The sequence below is a fragment of the Salmo trutta genome, chromosome 39 (genome assembly GCF_901001165.1).
Source record: "Salmo trutta chromosome 39, fSalTru1.1, whole genome shotgun sequence".
Taxonomy (NCBI): Eukaryota; Metazoa; Chordata; class Actinopteri; order Salmoniformes; family Salmonidae; genus Salmo; species Salmo trutta.
Genome location: NC_042995.1, coordinates 2,344,248 through 2,364,486, shown reverse-complemented (window position 1 = coordinate 2,364,486; position 20,239 = coordinate 2,344,248). Strand labels below are relative to the sequence as shown.

At 44.4% G+C, this 20,239-nt stretch overlaps 1 protein-coding gene across 7 annotated transcripts in view; it reads left to right on the top strand.

Annotated features, from left to right (window-relative positions):
• Positions 1–20,239, top strand: part of agap1 (ArfGAP with GTPase domain, ankyrin repeat and PH domain 1) — a 251,067-nt gene that overhangs the window by 136,794 nt on the left and 94,034 nt on the right. For 6 of the 7 annotated variants that reach the window (XM_029741621.1, XM_029741620.1, XM_029741618.1 and 3 more), the window contains 3 exons: positions 5,369–5,499; positions 9,302–9,457; positions 9,953–10,045. In XM_029741621.1, coding sequence (XP_029597481.1) covers positions 5,369–5,499; positions 9,302–9,457; positions 9,953–10,045 — 380 coding nt within the window. The remainder of the gene's footprint in view (positions 1–5,368; positions 5,500–9,301; positions 9,458–9,952; positions 10,046–20,239) is intronic. The other variant, XM_029741617.1, reaches the window with a different exon arrangement.

The window sequence follows — 20,239 nt, the reverse complement described above, 5'->3', positions numbered from 1 at the left end:
TGTTGCAGCTACTGTCACAAGTCACAGCTACTGTCACAAGTCACAGCCAATGTCATAAGTCACAGCTACTGTCACAGCCACTGTCACAAGTCACAGCTACTGTCACAGCTACTGTCACAAGTCACAGCTACTGTCACAGCTACTGTCACAGGTCACAGCTACTGTCACAGCTACTGTCACAAGTCACAGCTACTGTCACAGCTACTGTCACAAGTCACAGCTACTGTCACAGCTACTGTCACAAGTCACAGCTACTGTCATAAGTCACAGCTACTGTCACAGCCACTGTCACAAGTCACAGCCACTGTCATTAGTCACAGCTACTGTCACAAGTCACAGCTACTGTCACAGCTACTGTCATAAGTCACAGCTACTGTCACAGCTACTGTCACAGGTCACAGCTACTGTCACAGCTACTGTCACAAGTCACAGCTACTGTCACAGCTACTGTCACAAGTCACAGCTACTGTCACAGCTACTGTCACAAGTCACAGCTACTGTCACAGCTACTGTCACAGGTCACAACTACTGTCACAGGTCACAGCTACTGTCACAGCTACTGTCACAAGTCACAGCTACTGTCACAAGTCACAGCTACTGTCACAAGTCACAGCTACTGTCACAAGTCACAGCTACTGTTACAAGTCACAGCTACTGTCACAGCTACTGTCACAAGTCACAGCTACTGTCACAAGTCACAGCTACTGTCACAAGTCACAGCTACTGTCACAAGTCACAGCTACTGTCACAGCTACTGTCACAAGTCACAGCTACTGTCACAAGTCACAGCTACTGTCACAAGTCACAGCTACTGTCACAGCTACTGTCACAAGTCACAGCCACTGTCACAGCTACTGTCACAAGTCACAGTTACTGTCACAGCTACTGTCACAAGTCACAGCCACTGTCATAAGTCACAGCTACTGTCACAGCCACTGTCACAAGTCACAGCTACTGTCACAGCTACTGTCACAAGTCACAGCTACTGTAACAGCTACTGTCACAAGTCACTGCTACTGTCACAGCTACTGTCACAGGTCACAGCTACTGTCACAGCTACTGTCACAAGTCACAGCTACTGTCATAGCTACTGTCATAAGTCACAGCTACTGTCACAGGTCACAGCTACTGTCACAGCTACTGTCACAAGTCACAGCTACTGTCACAAGTCACAGCCACTGTCACAAGTCACAGCTACTGTCAGAGCCACTGTCACAAGTCACAGCTACTGTCACAGCCACTGTCATAAGTCACAGCTACTGTCACAGCTACTGTCATAAGTCACAGCTACTGTCACAGCTACTGTCATAAGTCACAGCTACTGTCACAAGTCACAGCTACTGTCACAGCTACTGTCACAAGTCACAGCTACTGTCACAGCTACTGTCACAAGTCACAGCTACTGTCACAGCTACTGTCACAAGTCACAGCTACTGTCACAGCTACTGTCACAGCTACTGTCACAGCTACTGTCACAAGTCACAGCTACTGTCACAGCTACTGTCACAAGTCACAGCTACTGTCACAGCTACTGTCACAAGTCACAGCTACTGTCACAGCTACTGTCACAAGTCACTGCTACTGTCACAGCCACTGTCACAAGTCACAGCTACTGTCACAGCCACTGTCACAAGTCACAGCCACTGTCATAAGTCACAGCTACTGTCACAGCCACTGTCACAAGTCACAGCCACTGTCATAAGTCACTGCTACTGTCACAGCTACTGTCACAGGTCACAGCTACTGTCACAGCTACTGTCACAGGTCACAGCATCTGTCACAGCTACTGTCACAGCTTCTGTCACAGGTCACAGCTACTGTCACAGCTACTGTCACAAGTCACAGCTACTGTTACAAGTCACAGCTACTGTCACAGCTACTGTCATAAGTCACAGCTACTGTCACAAGTCACTGCTACTGTCACAGCTACTGTCACAAGTCACTGCTACTGTCACAGCTACTGTCACAGGTCACAGCTACTGTCACAGCTACTGTCATAAGTCACAGCTACTGTCACAGCCACTGACACAAGTCACAGCTACTGTCACAGCCACTGTCATAAGTCACAGCTGCTGTCACAGCCACTGTCACAAGTCACAGCTACTGTCATAAGTCACAGCTACTGTCACAGCTACTGTCATAAGTCACAGCTACTGTCACAAGTCACAGCTACTGTCACAGGTCACAGCTACTGTCACAGCTACTGTCACAAGTCACAGCTACTGTCACAAGTCACAGCTACTGTCACAGCTACTGTCACAAGTCACAGCTACTGTCACAAGTCACAGCTACTGTCACAGCTACTGTCACAAGTCACAGCTACTGTCACAAGTCACAGCTACTGTCACAGCTACTGTCACAAGTCACAGCTACTGTCACAAGTCACAGCTACTGTCACAGCTACTGTCATAAGTCACAGCTACTGTCACAGCTACTGTCATAAGTCACAGCTACTGTCACAGCTACTGTCACAAGTCACAGCTACTGTCACAGCTACTGTCACAAGTCACAGCTACTGTCACAGCTACTGTCACAAGTCACAGCTCCTGTCACAGCTACTGTCACAAGTCACAGCTACTGTCACAGCTACTGTCACAAGTCACAGCTACTGTCACAAGTCAAAGCTACTTTCATAAGTCACAGCTACTGTCACAGCTACTGTCACAGGTCACAGCTACTGTCACAGCTACTGTCAGACTGGTTTGTAATAAACTGTCATAGCCCTAATTTAAAAAAAGTAAAAATTGTTTACGCAGTGGTGTCACAAAAATATTTTGATCAAAATGGGGTCGCAGGCCCAAAAAAGTTTGTGAACCCCTGGTATAGACTATATAAACATACTTCCATATGATGCCTGGCTGGCTGACTGACTGGTATTAAAATGCATTAAGTTGCCTGGTCTGTAGCAGTTAGCTCTGGGCTGTCCTCTCCTCCAGTCTGCCTGGTCTGTAGCAGTTAGCTCTGGGCTGTCCTCTCCTCCAGTCTGCCTGGTCTGTAGCAGTTAGCTCTGGGCTGTCCTCTCCTCCAGTCTGCCTGGTCTGTAGCAGTTAGCTCTGGGCTGTCCTCTCCTCCAGTCTGCCTGGTCTGTAGCAGTTAGCTCTGGGCTGTCCTCTCCTCAAGTCTGCCTGGTCTGTAGCAGTTAGCTCTGGGCTGTCCTCTCCTCCAGTCTGCCTGGTCTGTAGCAGTTAGCTCTGGGCTGTCCTCTCCTCCAGTCTGCCTGGTCTGTAGCAGTTAGCTCTGGGCTGTCCTCTCCTCCAGTCTGCCTGGTCTGTAGCAGTTAGCTCTGGGCTGTCCTCTCCTCCAGTCTGCCTGGTCTGTAGCAGTTAGCTCTGGGCTGTCCTCTCCTCCAGTCTGCCTGGTCTGTAGCAGTTAGCTCTGGGCTGTCCTCTCCTCCAGTCTGCCTGGTCTGTAGCAGTTAGCTCTGGGCTGTCCTCTCCTCCAGTCTGCCTGGTCTGTAGCAGTTAGCTCTGGTCTGTAGCAGTTAGCTCTGGGCCCTCCTCTCCTCCAGTCTGCCATAAATCTGATCAGAGGGGAGACGTTTCCATTAGAATAAATGGCAGCCTCTCAGAGGAGAAGTAAGATTGATGGTTAAAGTTAAATGGTATTAGCCATGCAGTTTAAATATTTAACCCAGCCTTATCATAACTGTTCTTAACACTTAAAGTAATATACAGCCCAGGCCTGGCTGTGTCTGTGGACCTGTATCACATATATCTTCTACAGATCAGCTCTGTCTAGTCTACGTCACTGTTGTCCAATGGCTGGCTGTTATCCATGGAGGTCTTGTAAAGACAGAGTTATTTGAGGTTGTGTTCAGGGTTGTAGGGTAATTCATTGTGTTTCAGTATTGTGATATGGAAATAAGATTTTTGGCATATGCCGGGTTATCCGGTTATCGGTTTATGATTGAACAATTGGCTCTGCATTTTACCAGTGTTCGACTACCAGGTTCACGGGATTGAACTGGGGACTGAGTTTTACCACAGATGCTCAACGTTTTACTGTAGTGTTTAACCACAGAGAGAGCAGGTCTAGTTTTAACCACAGAGAGAGCAGGTCTAGTTTTACTGTAGTGTTTAACCACAGAGAGAGCAGGTCTAGTTTTAACCACAGAGAGAGCAGGTCTAGTTTTAACCACAGAGAGAGCAGGTCTAGTTTTACTGTAGTGTTTAACCACAGAGCGAGCAGGTCTAGTTTTACTGTAGTGTTAAACCACAGAGAGAGCAGGTCTAGTTTTACTGTAGTGTTTAACCACAGAGAGCAGGTCTAGTTTTACTGTAGTGTTTAACCACAGAGAGCAGGTCTCTCCTCCTGCCCTTGGCACGGCCCTCTCACCTGAAGGTAAATGTTTATGACTGGCTCCTCATTAAAACAGAGGCCTTTAATGGGTCCAATTAAAACAATGGTTTCATCTCGCACCAAATGAAACCCGGCCCTGTTTATTGGGGCTGGGGATAATAGAATCTGAGACTGAGGGAAGAAGGATGTATTGTTAACCCTGTCCTGCCCAAACTAGATGGACACAATGTGATCATCTCTGACAACTTGCTCTGTCTCTTGATTCTTAACAAATATAAGTCCTTGGAAGGAGGATATATTCACAGACATGTTTGTCATATGTGAGGGATCTTTCCTAGTACTGCCCTACAGCTTTGTACCCATTTCCAGAAAGTTCAACTCACTCAACAAAAAAGTTAAAATTGGAGAATAGAAGAAGTCTATGAAGTTGTGTTTTCTAGTTGTTAGTTTGTAAAAGGAACATTCCCCTCCTTCTGAGAGACGAGGCCCCTCCCCCTACCCTCCAGTGGGCCGGATCAATGGCCTCAATCGCCACGGAGATGACGGAACATTTGAATATCCCTCCCTGATTGGGCCAGAGCGCTGGGCCTGGGGATCGATAGGAGGCAGCTGAGCACCCATTGATTGGCATGGCCCTTTTCAATAACACTGATAGCCCGCTCTCTCTCCTGTATAATAATAGTGAAATAATCACTGGAGCTGTTAGCAGGTAAGGGGTGTGTGTGGAAGGCGGACGGGGGGTCTCTTGTGGACCAGATAGATAGGAGATTCACAGACAGGGCTGCTGGAGCTGCCTGCGTCAGCATTATGAGAAGTAATGGACTGTTCTGGTCTGAACTAGTGTACCATTAGCTAGTGTTCTCAGGCACTCTCTCTCTTCTCTCTCCATTTCTCACTCTCGTTCTCTCTTGTCCCCATCTCTTCCTTCGATTAGTTGGTCTAGCTCTCTCTCTTCTCTCTCCATTTCTCTATTTTTTTCTCTCTCTTTTTTCTATTAGGTTGTCTAGCCCGCTATGTGTCTCCGTTGGGAGAATAGACCCTCTGAATGATGACTGTTGTGTTGTTGCAGTGGCCCAGAAGATCGTGGCGACCAGGAAGAAGCAGCAGCTGTCCATTGGTCCGTGCAAGTCCCTCCCCAACTCCCCTAGCCACTCCTCTGTGTGTTCTGCACAGGTAGCTGCAGCAGTACACATCAGCCAGGTAGGTACACACACATAAATACATTTACAGACAGACACAATTTACTGACACACAAACAAAATGGCCACATTGAGGTCCTTGACTACATTCTCTTGTCCATATTTGTTCTTCCTCCCTCTTCCTCTATCAGCGTTGTGCTGTAAGATGTTTCTCCCAGCAGCAACAGCATCTCTCTTTTACCATGCGCACACACACACACACACCGTTTACCACCCTGTCTTGTCTTCGATCCACACACACACACATACACACACCGTTTACCACCCTGTCGTGTCTTCGATCCACAGCGCTCAGTCCCCCATCGATTTGTCATTAAACCAGCATCATTCAGCTTGTCTACGTAGCCCAGCTCATCCCCTGAGAATCAGGGTTGTTTTCACAAAGTAACAGTACTCTCCTACTGCAGAATGGCCCTCAGTGTGTCTTCAATGCTACCCATAATTCTCTCCCAAGCTGGGGCTCTTGTTGTACAGTAGAATGTTAAGGAATCTAGGATGAATGATAGAGGTTATGAGTGACACAGATCTAGTGTCTGTTATTATGAAGAGGAGATACTCTACCAGCTGTATACTAGTGTAGTGTCTGTCATTATGAAGAGGAGATACTGTACCAGCTGTATACTAGTGTAGTGTCTGTTATTATGAAGAGGAGATACTGTACCAGCTGTATACTAGTGTAGTGCCTGTTATTATGAAGAGGAGATACTGTACCAGCTGTATACTAGTGTAGTGTCTGTTATTATGAAGAGGAGATACTGTACCAGCTGTATACTAGTGTAGTGTCTGTTATTATGAAGAGGAGATACTGTACCAGCTGTATACTAGTGTAGTGTCTGTTATTATGAAGAGGAGATACTGTACCAGCTGTATACTAGTGTAGTGTCTGTTATTATGAAGAGGAGATACTGTACCAGCTGTATACTAGTGTAGTGCCTGTTATTATGAAGAGGAGATACTGTACCAGCTGTATACTAGTGTAGTGTCTGTTATTATGAAGAGGAGATACTGTACCAGCTGTATACTAGTGTAGTGTCTGTTATTATGAAGAGGAGATACTGTACCAGCTGTATGCTAGTGTAGTGTTTGTTATTATGAAGAGGGGATACTGTACCAGCTGTATACTAGTGTAGTGTCTGTTATTATGAAGAGGAGCTACTGTACCAGCTGTATACTAGTGTAGTGTCTGTTATTATGAAGAGGAGATACTTGTCGTGTCTTTGGCTATGCCGAATTAAGTGATATGACATGCTAACTTATAAAATTATTTCTCTGTAATTAATATTACCTGATTAAGCTAATCATGTAAATGTAATTAACTAGAAAGTCGGGGCACCACAGAAGAACGTTTATAGAGCTGTTATCTTCCGAATAAACTCTTAAAATACTTAGTAATATTTTACATCGATAGCAGTCAATATTAACCCTTATCTTATTTTCAGTCTCATCATGAAAGTTGTAAATTCTTGGTTATCTTCACGAACCCTGGCTAACAAGTTGAATCAGCAATACAAAATTGGGTTTAATTATTTATTTACTAAATACCTAACTAATCACACAGAATTACCAATACACAGAATACAATGATGTCATACAGAAAACGTCCCGGTGGACGGAACAGATATGACGGCTGGTTACACAAAGGAAAGGGGGTTGGGCTTGAATGAAAGAGCGGGAAGATTTAGGAACAAAGAAACAGCAGCTATGCTATCGTAAATACATTATCTTATGCATTCTAAATTACCGCCCATTTGGAAAAGGAAAATGCAATAAATATTTACTCTGAGCTGCGCTTCGGTAGATTGGTCGTAGATGCTGGCCGGGTTGGCCACCAGATCTTCCTGTAGTGGTTATGGATACGTGGTGGTATCTTCGTCTGGTTGTTAGACTGGATCCGTCGTCCGTCCTTTCCTAGCCCACGTTAGCAGCGGCTAACTCAACGGCTAGGAAGTATCACTTCTGTAGTGAATAAGCTCAAAGTTCATACCAGTTCATACCATAGCTCACGCCGAGGTTGGCTTAGTTCTGTTCTTGATATGTGTCTGTCCTTCTAACGTAGAAGCTGCAGTCCTCACGTACTGGAACACGTGAATGTCTTTTCGTCAAAGACTTATATAGTGGAGAGGAGGGAAGGAGGTGTTTCATCGTTTATAACCCCATGTCTCTTCACAGGGTTGGCCACTGATCGGGCAGGGCCCTTTCCTTATGAAAACCCAATTCTCTCATTTGGAAGCTAAAATTACATTTAATCTCCTAACAAACAATTTCAATATCAAACATTTCAATTGCATAACAATTCCATGTGACTCTGATAACTAGAGGGTGTATACTTTCTCAGGTACAGTTTATGTCGTCCTGTCATCAATCACAAAGGAAGGGGGAAAGGTATTTATGGGGGGGTCATAAACCTTACCCACAGGCCAACGTCATGACATACTCTACCAGCTGTATACTAGTGTAGTGTCTGTTATTATGAAGAGGAGATACTGTACCAGCTGTATACTAGTGTAGTGTCTGTTATTATGAAGAGGAGATACTGTACCAGCTGTATACTAGTGTAGTGTCTGTTATTATGAAGAGGAGATACTGTACCAGCTGTATACTAGTGTAGTGTCTGTTATTATGAAGTGGAGATACTGTACCAGCTGTATGCTAGTGTAGTGTCTGTTATTATGAAGAGGAGATACTGTACCAGCTGTATACTAGTGTAGTGTCTGTTATTATGAAGAGGAGATACTGTACCAGCTGTATACTAGTGTAGTGTCTGTTATTATGAAGAGGAGATACTGTACCAGCTGTATGCTAGTGTAGTGTCTGTTATTATGAAGAGGAGATACTGTACCAGCTGTATACTAGTGTAGTGTCTGTTATTATGAAGAGGAGATACTGTACCAGCTGTATACTAGTGTAGTGTCTGTTATTATGAAGAGGAGATACTGTACCAGCTGTATACTAGTGTAGTGTCTGTTATTATGAAGAGGAGATACTGTACCAGCTGTATACTAGTGTAGTGTCTGTTATTATGAAGAGGAGATACTGTACCAGCTGTATACTAGTGTAGTGTCTGTAATGTTCAACTTTCTTTCTCTCTCACTTTCACACACTTTTTTATATTGTTCTGTCTCTTTCTTTATTTACTCTCATCCATACATGCTCTTTCTCTCTTTACTCTCATCCATACATACTCTTTCTCTGTTTACTCTCATCCATACATACTCTTCCTCTCTGTTTACTCTCATCCGTACATACTCTTTCTCTGTTTACTCTCATCCATACATACTCTTTCTCTCTGTTTACTCTCATCCATACATACTCTTTCTCTCTGTTTACTCTCATCCGTACATACTCTTTCTCTCTGTTTACTCTCATCCATACATGCTCTTTCTCTCTGTTTACTCTCATCCATACATACTCTTTCTCTCTGTTTACTCTCATCCATACATACTCTTTCTCTCTGTTTACTCTCATCCATACATACTCTTTCTCTCTGTTTACTCTCATCCATACATACTCTTTCTCTCTGTTTACTCTCATCCATACATACTCTTTCTCTCTGTTTACTCTCATCCATACATACTCTTTCTCTCTGTTTACTCTCATCCATACATACTCTTTCTCTCTGTTTACTCTCATCCGTACATACTCTTTCTCTCTGTTTACTCTCATCCATACATACTCTTTCTCTCTGTTTACTCTCATCCATACATGCTCTTTCTCTGTTTACTCTCATCCATACATACACTCATTCTTTCTAAACTAAGTTAGTGTTACCAACACAGTACATAGAAGTGTGTGTGTCTCTGTAGCAGACCAGTAATGGCGGCAGCCTGAGTGACTACTCGTCGTCAGTACCCTCCACCCCCAGCACCAGTCAGAAGGAGCTACGCATCGACGTCCCCCAGACCACCAACACCCCCACGCCCGTCCGCAAGCAGTCCAAACGCCGCTCCAACCTCTTCACTGTGAGCCCAGATACACACACACACACACACGACATCTACTTCTTCACTGTGAGCCCAGATACACACACACACACACACACAGGACATCTACTTCTTCACTGTTGACTCATGCATTATTAGATGTTCAAACTATGGATGTTAAATACATCCAAAATGATGTAAAGGACTTTTAAATGGTAAATGGCTTACAGTGAGAATCTATGGGCCACAGGGAAGGTTGTATGTGACCACCTTCTAGAATGTACAGACACACGCATCATGTCCACTTCCCAGTTCCTTAGCAACTTAGAGAGAGGTCAACAACTGGGTCAAGTTGACTCATAGACACAATAATAACCCCAGTCACCTCTAGCAGCCATTAGATGAGGCCTGTTATGTGAAGACTAGAAGAGGGCTGTAACAGACCCTTGTTCAGGCTCCTCGTTCAGACACTTTAGAGGGCTTAACTCAGGGCCTCTGTAACCCCTACTTGTTCTCCTATCTCCTTCTCCACAGTCTCGGAAGGCCAGCGAGCCAGACAGGGACAAGAAAGGACTGGAGGGCCGAGCGGACAGCATTGGAAGTGGCCGTGCTATTCCAATTAAGCAGGTATGATCAGATCTGGCCCTCGCCTGGCCAGCCGGCTGTTACGGGGATAATTAGGGTCCGGCAGCGCCGTATTGCTGATTTCCCGGAGAACGAGGGCTGCCTGTGATCAGAGCGTGAAGCCCAGACACAGCCAGGCTCCCTCCGTTTGATGCCTTCTCCTTGATTAACAGCGAAAGCACACACTTGACATCAATTAGAGTTGGGGGTTCTCCTGGGTATTGAAATGAGATCATTAGTATAAGGAGCGGGACGGGATTTCACTCTTACTTTCTTTCACTCTCCCCCCTGCTCCCATCCCTCTGTCCTGCTCCCATCCCTCTGTCCTGCCCCCATCCCTCTCTCCTTGTCCAAAAAGAAAGGGGAGAGATGGTGAGAGGGAGAAGAGGCTGAGGATGGTTAATGAAGTGCAGTCTGCCGGCTGGCATATGGTCCTCCGTTACCCTCTTCCTCTACGTGCTTTTCAAAGCCCTGCCTTTTCCTGTGTGGCGGTGTAGCCCAGCGCTTTGATTGGGGCATCGGCGGGGGGGTGGGGGGGTGGGTAGGGAGGGGGAGGTGGAGAGGAAGGGGAGGGGTATTGAACCAGAGAGCTCAAGAGCCCCCCCCCCCACTGTAATCGTGGAGAGATTGTTTGAGTTGGCCTTAATTTGTCGCAAACAAGCATAGAGCGAACCAGAGGGGGGGGGGGGGGGGGGCCTGGCATCTCCTGTGAGCTGCTTCAACTGGAGTATAAGGAAATCAGCCAATTAGCGTGTGTTAATCACGGCCTCTCATATCAGCACGGAGGCCTCGTTTGTAATCCACTAATGAACAAATTGCATCTCTGATTAGGGGCCTCCTTTCAACGACGCGCTGCATTTGTTAGCAGCGCTGCAGTAGTTGGTAGTGCCGGGGCCGTGTCGCGCAGCTCGTCGAGGGAGACCGTGTCTCTGTGGTGCTGCTGCGCAAGGAGGCCCCCCGCTGGGACAGCACAGCAGAGATCAGAGTAAATTGTCTTGTCCCCTCAATCAGGGACAACATGATGTTTACTTGTGAGATGTTTCCATTTATCCCCATACTCCCCACCGGAAGGAAATATCACTATGAAGTAGCAACTGGGTCCTGTGTTATTCCCCAGGCGTCCAGTTTGCATGGACATCATAGCCTCTGATAGTGTTGCTCCTCTCTAAACTCTGATAAGTGCCTCTCATCAGTCAGGATGGTCTATTAGTCACATAACCCAATCTGCCATTCAGTCCTGTCTATCTGTAGACAGTATAGCAGCAGAGCTTCATGTAATTGACCTATGCATCCCATCTATGGTTAGCAATGTTTTTAGTCTGCGTTGTGGCGGTAAACGGGGGATGACGTGCAACTGGAAGTGACTCAGAGGAGAGAGCCCAGGCACATACTCATTATGGTTATAGAGCAGCAGAACAGAACACAGCTGTGAGTGTGTGTGTGAGCTTTTCTCTGGAAACGACAATGACGATGTTGTGCTTTCTATAAGGATCCATGTTGAACTACTTGTCAAACATTTGTCATGTGATGAAGATGGATTGGAAGAGCTGCTACACAGTGCCAGATATGTGTGTGTTCTCCTGTCCCTGTAGAAGAGCCTCTCTCTCACTCACACATCGTCTCTGTCTGTCTGGCAGCAGTACAATCCTCCTGGGTCCAGCCACTCAATTTGCATAACTCCTGTGAACTCAATGGCTGATAATGATGTACAAATGAAGAGGGCCACATACACATGTCACTGGTGGCAGATGGGAGGTGTGTGTGTGTGTGTTTTAGAAAGATGACGTAGACCAACAGTCTTAAAGAACCCTCCATCATCATATGGGTTTGGCTGTGGCCTCTGTTGAGATGCCCATTGTTTCCCCAACATGAGACATGGTGAGCCAGGCCCGGCACGACCACACACACACACTCAGCCCACCTGACAGCCGTCAGCCCCAGACAGACAGAGGTTGGAGAATAACACGTAGTCGGCAGCGCTCCGAGGCATCGGGCCACAGCCAGAGCTGCTTCTCTTTTTGGAGCTGGATGTTAATTGATTTGATCATTCCCCGTGGTCTTTCCTCTTGGAGAATGTGTATCTCTGTATGTCTCTCTCCATCTCCCCTCCTGCCTCTGTGTCGGCTGCAGGCAGACCTGTTCCCTAATTAGTGAGTGTGTGTGTGTGTGTGTGTGTGTGTGTGTGTGTGTGTGGAGATGGCAGCAGCTTAGCTACCTGCCTCCCCATTAGCACTCAGTTTACACTCCATTTTAATGAGTCCTGCTGAGTCTGACTCCTGCTTCCCTCCCTCCCTCCACACACACCACCTCACCTTTTCTTGTTGAACACGTTCAGACCTGGTCCACAAATTGTACCAGACACAGTATGCTACGACTCCATACATGCCAGGTCTCCCTCAGAGGGGTAGCAACACAACTCATTCACTGAGAGGACGTGTTCCCTGACTGGCTCCTTTTGGTTGTCCTTCCTTGTCTGTGTTGAAGAGGGGAGGAAGGGGACAGTCTTTAGTTGAATCACTTTGGCAGATGTCTCCTTCTGTTAGGTTGGCAGAGTCGCACGGCGGCTCCTTAAAGGTACAGTCATCATCGGCGGTCAATTAAACACGCGAGGAGAAGGAGGATGATGAGGAGGAGGATGAGGAGGATGATGATGATGAGGAGGATGATGATGAATGTTATTGTGAATCAGTGGTGTCAACAGCAACGCTGTTGGTTTTTGGCATCAGATCTTAACATGTTGTTCAGAAACTACAGGTAAAAGGGAGCCTTTGCTCATAAATATGGGTGACTTGTGCGAGATCATTTGACTTTACATGTGGAAGATAATTAGGGTAAACAGTAGAGAACGACAGATATGGGTTTTTAAGAGCCGATACCAATTTTTGGGGGTCAAGGAGGCCGATGGCTGATTATTTTAGCCCGATAATAAATATAATTACATTGGAGCATTTTGATGAGAAATGTTCCCAGAGACAAGCATGTATGCAATAACAAATCAATTATACAACCATAGTCAATTTGACTTTAGCAATTTAACTACCCAACAACATAAAGGTGGTTATCATTTATTTGAATGGTCAGTCTCTTGATAAACTGGGTAAATGAAGATGGCGTAGGTCTACTCACAATACAGGTGAATTCATATTCAATAGGAGTGTATGCCTGCATTGAGCTCGTGTTGGCTGATTCCAATGCTCTTTGGGGCTACAGGTGACAATCTGTTTCCCTTTCATTTGGGACCATGTTAGGCCTACTGATAAATAACATTTTCATAGAAGTAGCCTATTGCTTTATTTTATAAAAATGTGCGCTGTCTCCTTTAAGAGAAAAGACACCACTTGCTTGTCATGTAGCCAGGCAGTAGGTACTATTCTTCTTTTAGGAGAATATAACAGTCCCTCATCCCTGTTGAGGGTTTTGTTGCCTCAATACAGCTAGAAGGAATTGACATTTTAAACCTATAAATGTATTAACATGTATATAAGAAAACAATGTCAAGATGTTACTGTTCCCTCTGCTAAAATGTCCTGGAATGCAGACCTAGGACAAGTGAACTGGAACAAAGTTTCGTTGTTGTCTGGCAAATATAATATACAGCGACGGAAAAAAGTATTTGATCCCCTGCTGATTTTGTACGTTTGCCCACTGACAAAGAAATTATCAGTCTATAATTTTAATGGTAGGTTTATTTGATCAGTGAGCGATAGAATAATTAACAACAAAAAAAAACGCATGTTATAAATTTATTTGCATTTTAATGAGGGAAATAAGTATTTGACCCCCTCTCAATCAGAAAGATTTCTGGCTCCCAGGTGTCTTTTATACAGGTAACGAGCCGAGATTAGGAGCACACTCTTAAAGGGAGTGCTCCTAATCTCAGTTTGTTACCTGTATAAAAGACACCTGTCCACAGAAGCAATCAATCAATCAGATTCCAAACTCTCCACCATGGCCAAGACCAAAGAGCTCTCCAAGAATGTCAGGGACAAGATTGTAGACCTACACAAGGCTGGAATGGGCTACAAGACCATCGCCAAGCAGCTTGGTGAGAAGGTGACAACAGTTGGTGCGATTATTCGCAAATGGAAGAAACACAAAATAACTGTCAATCTCCCTCGGCCTGGGGCTCCATGCAAGATCTCACCTCGTGGAGTTGCAATGATCATGAGAACGGTGAGGAATCAGCCCAGAACTACACGGGAGGATCTTGTCAATGATCTCAAGGCAGCTGGGACCATAGTCACCAAGAAAACAATTGGTAACACACTACGCCGTGAAGGACTGAAATTCTGCAGCGCCTGCAAGGTCCCCCTGCTCAAGAAAGCACATATACATGCCCGTCTGAAGTTTGCCAATGATCATCTGAATAATTCAGAGGACAACTGGGTGAAAGTGTTGTGGTCAGATGAGACCAAAATGGAGCTCTTTGGCATCAACTCAACTCGCCGTGTTTGGAGGAGGAGGAATGCTGCCTATGACCCCAAGAACACCATCCCCACCGTCAAACATGGTGGAAACATTATGCTTTGGGGGTGTTTTTCTGCTAAGGGGACAGGACAACTTCACCGCATCAAAGGGACGATGGACGGGACCATGTACCGTCAAATCTTGGGTGAGAACCTCCTTCCCTCAGCCAGGGCATTGAAAATGGGTCGTGGATGGGTATTCCAGCATGACAATAACCCAAAACACGGCAACAAAGGAGTGGCTCAAGAAGAAGCACATTAAGGTCCTGGAGTGGCCTAGCCAGTCTCCAGACCTTAATCCCATAGAAAATCTTTGGAGGTAGCTGAAGGTTCGAGTTGCCAAACATCAGCCTCGAAACCTTAATGACTTGGAGAAGATCTGCAAAGAGGAGTGGGACAAAATCCCTCCTGAGATGTGTGCAAACCTGGTGGCCAACTACAAGAAACATCTGACCTCTGTGATTGCCAACAAGGGTTTTGCCACCAAGTATTAAGTCATGTTTTGCAGAGGGGTCAAATACTTATTTCCCTCATTAAAATGCAAATCAATTTATAACATTTTTGACGTGCGTTTTTCAGGATTTTTTTGTTGTTATTCTGTCTCTCACTGTTCAAATAAACCTACCATTAAAATGATAGACTGATCATTTCTTTGTCAGTGGGCAAACGTACAAAATCAGCAGGGGATCAAATACTTTTTTCCCTCACTGTACAGTTGAAGTCGGAAGTTTACATACACTTAGGTTGGAGTCTTTAAAACTTGTTTTTCAACCACTCCACAAATTTCTTGTTAACCTCTCTAGGGGGTGTGGGACGCTACCTTCCCACCTGGCCAACAGCCAGTGAAATTGCAGAGCGCCAAATTCAAAAACAGAAATACTCATTATAAAAATTGATGAAACATACAAGTGTTATACATCGGTTTAAAGATAAACTTCTTGTTAATCCAACCACGGTGTCAGATTTTAAAAAGACTTTACGGCGAAAGCAAACCATGCGATAATCTGAGAACAGCGCCCAGCAGACAAATCAGTACAAACAGTTAGCAGCCAAGAAGAGGAGTAACAAAAGTCAGAAATAGCGATAAAATGTATCACTTACCTTTGATGATCTTTATATGATTGCACTCCCAAGACTCCATGTTACACAATAAATGTTCGTTTTGTTCGATAAAGTCACTCTTTATATCCAAAAACCTCAGTTTTGTTAGCGCGTTTTGTTCAGTAATCCACTGTCTCAAACAACATCCGGTGAAATTGCAGAGCGTGAAACTCAACAAAACAGAAATTCTCATAATAAACATACATAAAAGATACAAATGTTATACACCAGCTTAAACATAAACTTCTTGTTAATCCAACCGCTGTGTCAGATTTCAAAAAAGCTTTAAGGCGAAAGCAAACCCTGCGATTATCTGAGAACAGCGCCCAGCAGACAAATCATTACAAACAGTTAGCAGCCAAGAAGAGGAGTAATAAAAGTCAGAAATAGCGATAAAATGTATCACTTACCTTTGATGATCTTCATATGGTTGCACTCCGAAGACTCCATGCTACACAATAAATGTTCGTTTTGTTCGATAAAGTCCCTCTTTATATTCAAAAACCTCAGTTTCGTTGGTGCGTTTTGTTCAGTAATCCATTCGAACAAAGCGCGGTCACAACAGACAGACGAAAAATCTAAAAAGTACCATAAAAGTTCGTAGAAACATGTCAAACGATGTTTCTAATCAATCCTCAGGTTGTTTTTGTCATAAATAATCGATCATATTTCAACTGGACAATAGCTTCGTCAATAGAAAAGGAGAAACAAGAAAGGCACACTCCCGGTCACGCGCTGGACTCATGTCTGGAAATTTCCACTGTCATCTCATTGAAAGTGATGTTTCTCTCTCATTTTTCAGAGTAAAACCCTGAAACAATGCCTGAAGACTGGCCACGTGTAGTGGAAGCCATAGAGATTGTGAACTGGGTCATAGTCTTTGTATGGTGGATAGGCTTTTAATGGAAAAACAGGTATTTCAAAATAATAGCACTTCCTGGATGGATTTTCCTCAGGTTTTCACCTGCCATATCAGTTCTGTTATACTCACAAACATTATTTTAACCGTTTTGGAATCTTTAGTGTTTTCTATCCAAATCTACCAATTATATGCATATTCCAGCTTCTGGACCTGAGTAGCAGGCCGTTTACTTTGGGCACGCTTTTCATCCAAAATTCCGAATGCTGCCCCCTACCCTAGTGAGGTTAACAAACTATAGTTTTGTCAAGTCGATTAGGACATCTACTTTGTGCATGACACAAGTAATTGTTCCAACAATTGTTTACAGACAGATTATTTCACTTATAATTCACTGTATCACAATTCCAGTGGGTCAGAAGTTTACATACACTAAGTTGACTGTGCCTTTAAACAGCTTGGAAAATTCCAGAAAATTATGTCATGGCTTTAGAAGCTTCTGATAGGCTAATTGACATAATTTGAGTCAATTGGAGGTGTACCTGTGGATGCATTTCAAGGCCTACCTTCAAACTCAGTGCCTCTTTGCTTGACATCATGGGAAAATCTAAAGAAATCTGCCAAGACCTCAGAAAACAAATTGTAGACCTGCACAAGTCTGGTTCAGCCTTGGGAGTAATTTCCAAATGCCTGAAGGTACCACGTTCATCTGTACAAACAATAGTACGCAAGTATAAACAACATGGGACCACGCAGCCGTCATACCGCTAGGAAAAGTGCAAATCAATCCCAGAACAACAGCAAAGGACCTTGTGACGATGCTGGAGGAAACAGGTACAAAAGTATCTATATCCACAGTAAAACGACTCCTATATCGACATAACCTGAAGGGCCGCTCAGCAAGGAAGAAGCCACTGCTCCAATACCGCCATAAAAAAAGCCAGACTACGGTTTGCAACTGCACATGGGACAAAGATCGTACTTTTTGGAGAAATGTCCTCTGGTCTGATGAAACAAAAATAGAACTGTTTGGCTGTAATGACCATCGTTATGTTTGGAGGAAAAGCGGGAGGCTTTCAAGTCAAAGAACACCACCCCAAATGTGAAGCACGGGGATGGTAGCATCATGTTGTGGGGGTGCTTTGCTGCAGGATGGACTGGTGAACTTCACAAAATAGATGGCATCATGAGGAATTGAAAATGATGTGGATATATTGAAGCAACATCTTAAGACATCAGTCAGGAAGTTAAAGCTAGGTCTTCCAAATGGACAATGACCCCAAGCATACTTCCAAAGTTGTGGCAAAATGGCTTAAGGACAGCAAAGTCAAGGTATTGGAGTGGCCCTCACAAAGCTCTGACCTCAATCCTATAGAAAATGTGTGGACACAACTGAAAAGGCATGTGCGAGCAAGGAGGCCTACAAACCTGACTCAGTTACACCAGCTCTGTCAGGAGGAAGGGCCAAAATTCACCCAACTTATTGTGGGAAGCTTGTGGAAGGCTACCCAAAACATTTCACCCAATTTAAAGGCAATGCTACCGAATACTAATTGAGTGTATGTAAACTTCTGACCCACTGGGAATGTGATGAAAGAAATAAAAGCTGAAATAAATAATTATCTCTACTATTATTCTGGCATTTCACGTTCTTAAAATAAAGTGGTGATCCAAACTGACCTAAAACAGGGAATTTTTACTAGGATTAAATGTCAGGAATTGTGAAAAACTGAGTTTAAATGTATTTGGCAAAGGTTTATGTAAACTTCCGACTTAAACTGTATCTAATAAGGTGAAAAAAGTATCATACCAACTCATTCATAGAATCTACCCTGTAAAGACCTTTATTATACACAGATTTCAAACAGCTATTGATAACAAATGTGTATTTTGTGGTTGTGACCCAGAGACTCTTAAACATTTATCTTGGGACTGTTCTTATGTCAGAAGATTATGGAGGGAATTAGACAATTTTATTTGAAAAGAAACGACGATTAATGTTCATCTGAGAGACTGATGTTATGTTTTATTTTGATCCAAATGAAATGGACCCTGATTTAAATTTCATTGTTAATTTGTTTATCTTTCATAGCAGATTCTTTATCCATAAAATGAAGTGGGCAGAGAACAAACCCCTCTTCACATTGTTTAAGATAGAATTGAAATATTATTTTGAAATGATAAGTAATTGTAAAACCAAAAATGAAATACATACATTTTCAATTTGTCAAAAAGTTTTATGGTATCTCGATATGGAATACCCCTAGGCATTTATTTTTTATATTTAAACTTTATTTAACTAGGCAAGTCAGTTAAGAAAAAACATCTTATTTACAATGACGGCCTACCCCGGCCAAACCCGGGCCAGTTGTGCGCCGTCCTATGGGACTCCCAACCACGGCCGGATGTTACAGTTTGTCTCCGGAAGGGAAAGACAAGGCATGTAGCTAGATAACTCAGAGTTAACAACGGTGTTGGTGAAATTAGCATTTTTTTGCGTTATGGTTTACAAACCCGGTATCACCAAGACAGTTCCAGGGTAACGTTAGTGAACTGACGTTAGCTTCATAACTAGCAAAGTTAGCTCTCTGCTTAATATCGTTGATTAACTTACCTAGCAAGCAAGCTACCTGTATGAGGTTTTGTAAAGTGCTGCAGACTGTACGGACATTGTTTTGCCTAACAGCAAATGAATGAACACTTTGAAAATGTTTCCATTCTGTGTAGCATTGTTAAAGTGTGGTAAATGCAGCATGAGTGGGTCGCTAGCCAGCAGCATAGCGGTTCCTCGAGGACAGGCTAACTAGCAATGAGCGGCGCTGACGTGCAGGAGAGAAAAGTGCCGTCGCGCTGTAAGGGGGAAATCGTCTATGCGGATGACCGCTCGTTCTCTAAACAGATACGTGAATGTGTGTGTGTTTGCATGAATTGCGTTGGTGTGTGTGTTCTTGGAGCTCTCTCCCAGGATTACTGACTCCCCAGTGTAGTTTATTTTCCGTTAGCCCAGATCTCATTAGGATGGGCTGTTGTTCTGACTCCCCCTCAAGGTGACTAGAGTTGGTGTGTGTGTGTGTGTGCGCGCGCACGATAAAGGCTGTGGAAGGAAGAAGATGCCTTCATTAGTTAGATGGTGCTCATTAAAACCTAACACACTGCCAGCCTGGCCAAGCTAGGAGTTTTCAGCACACTGGACTTTTATAAAGAGGATGGGGGGACTCCCACTCTGCAGCAATTAGACAACCCAAAGCCCCAGAGGTCCAGCTTTTCTCACACTCTACGCTGAGTGTGGGTGTGACAGGGTCAGAGTGTCACCTAGCTACACGGGTCAGGCCGTCGTGGGTCCCTCAAAACATGGCCTCCACTGTGGTATTTAACTGTGCAGATAGACGCTCTTCTGCGAGACTCGTGTGACTTCAGTACCTAGTGGGATGTTTGTCTACAGCTTTATTGCTTTTAGAATGTTTGTTGTTTTCTGTTCTAGGTCCCGTGTGGCTCAGTTGGTAGAGCAAGGCTCTTGCAACGCCAAGGTTGTGGGTTCAATTCCCACAAGGGACCAATACTGGGGAAAAGTATGAAAATGTTTGCTCTCACTACTGTAAGTCGCTCTGGATGAGAGCGTCTGATGGAATGACTTGAATGTAACAAAAATGTTCCAGGGTCATGATGGGGTCAGTGACTGCTGCTATTACCTGGTATTTTACCCAGGATGCAACATGGCCATTCTAAGCCTCTTCTGTTTGGGGCTGAGGGTTTGTTTAAAAAGCGAATGGC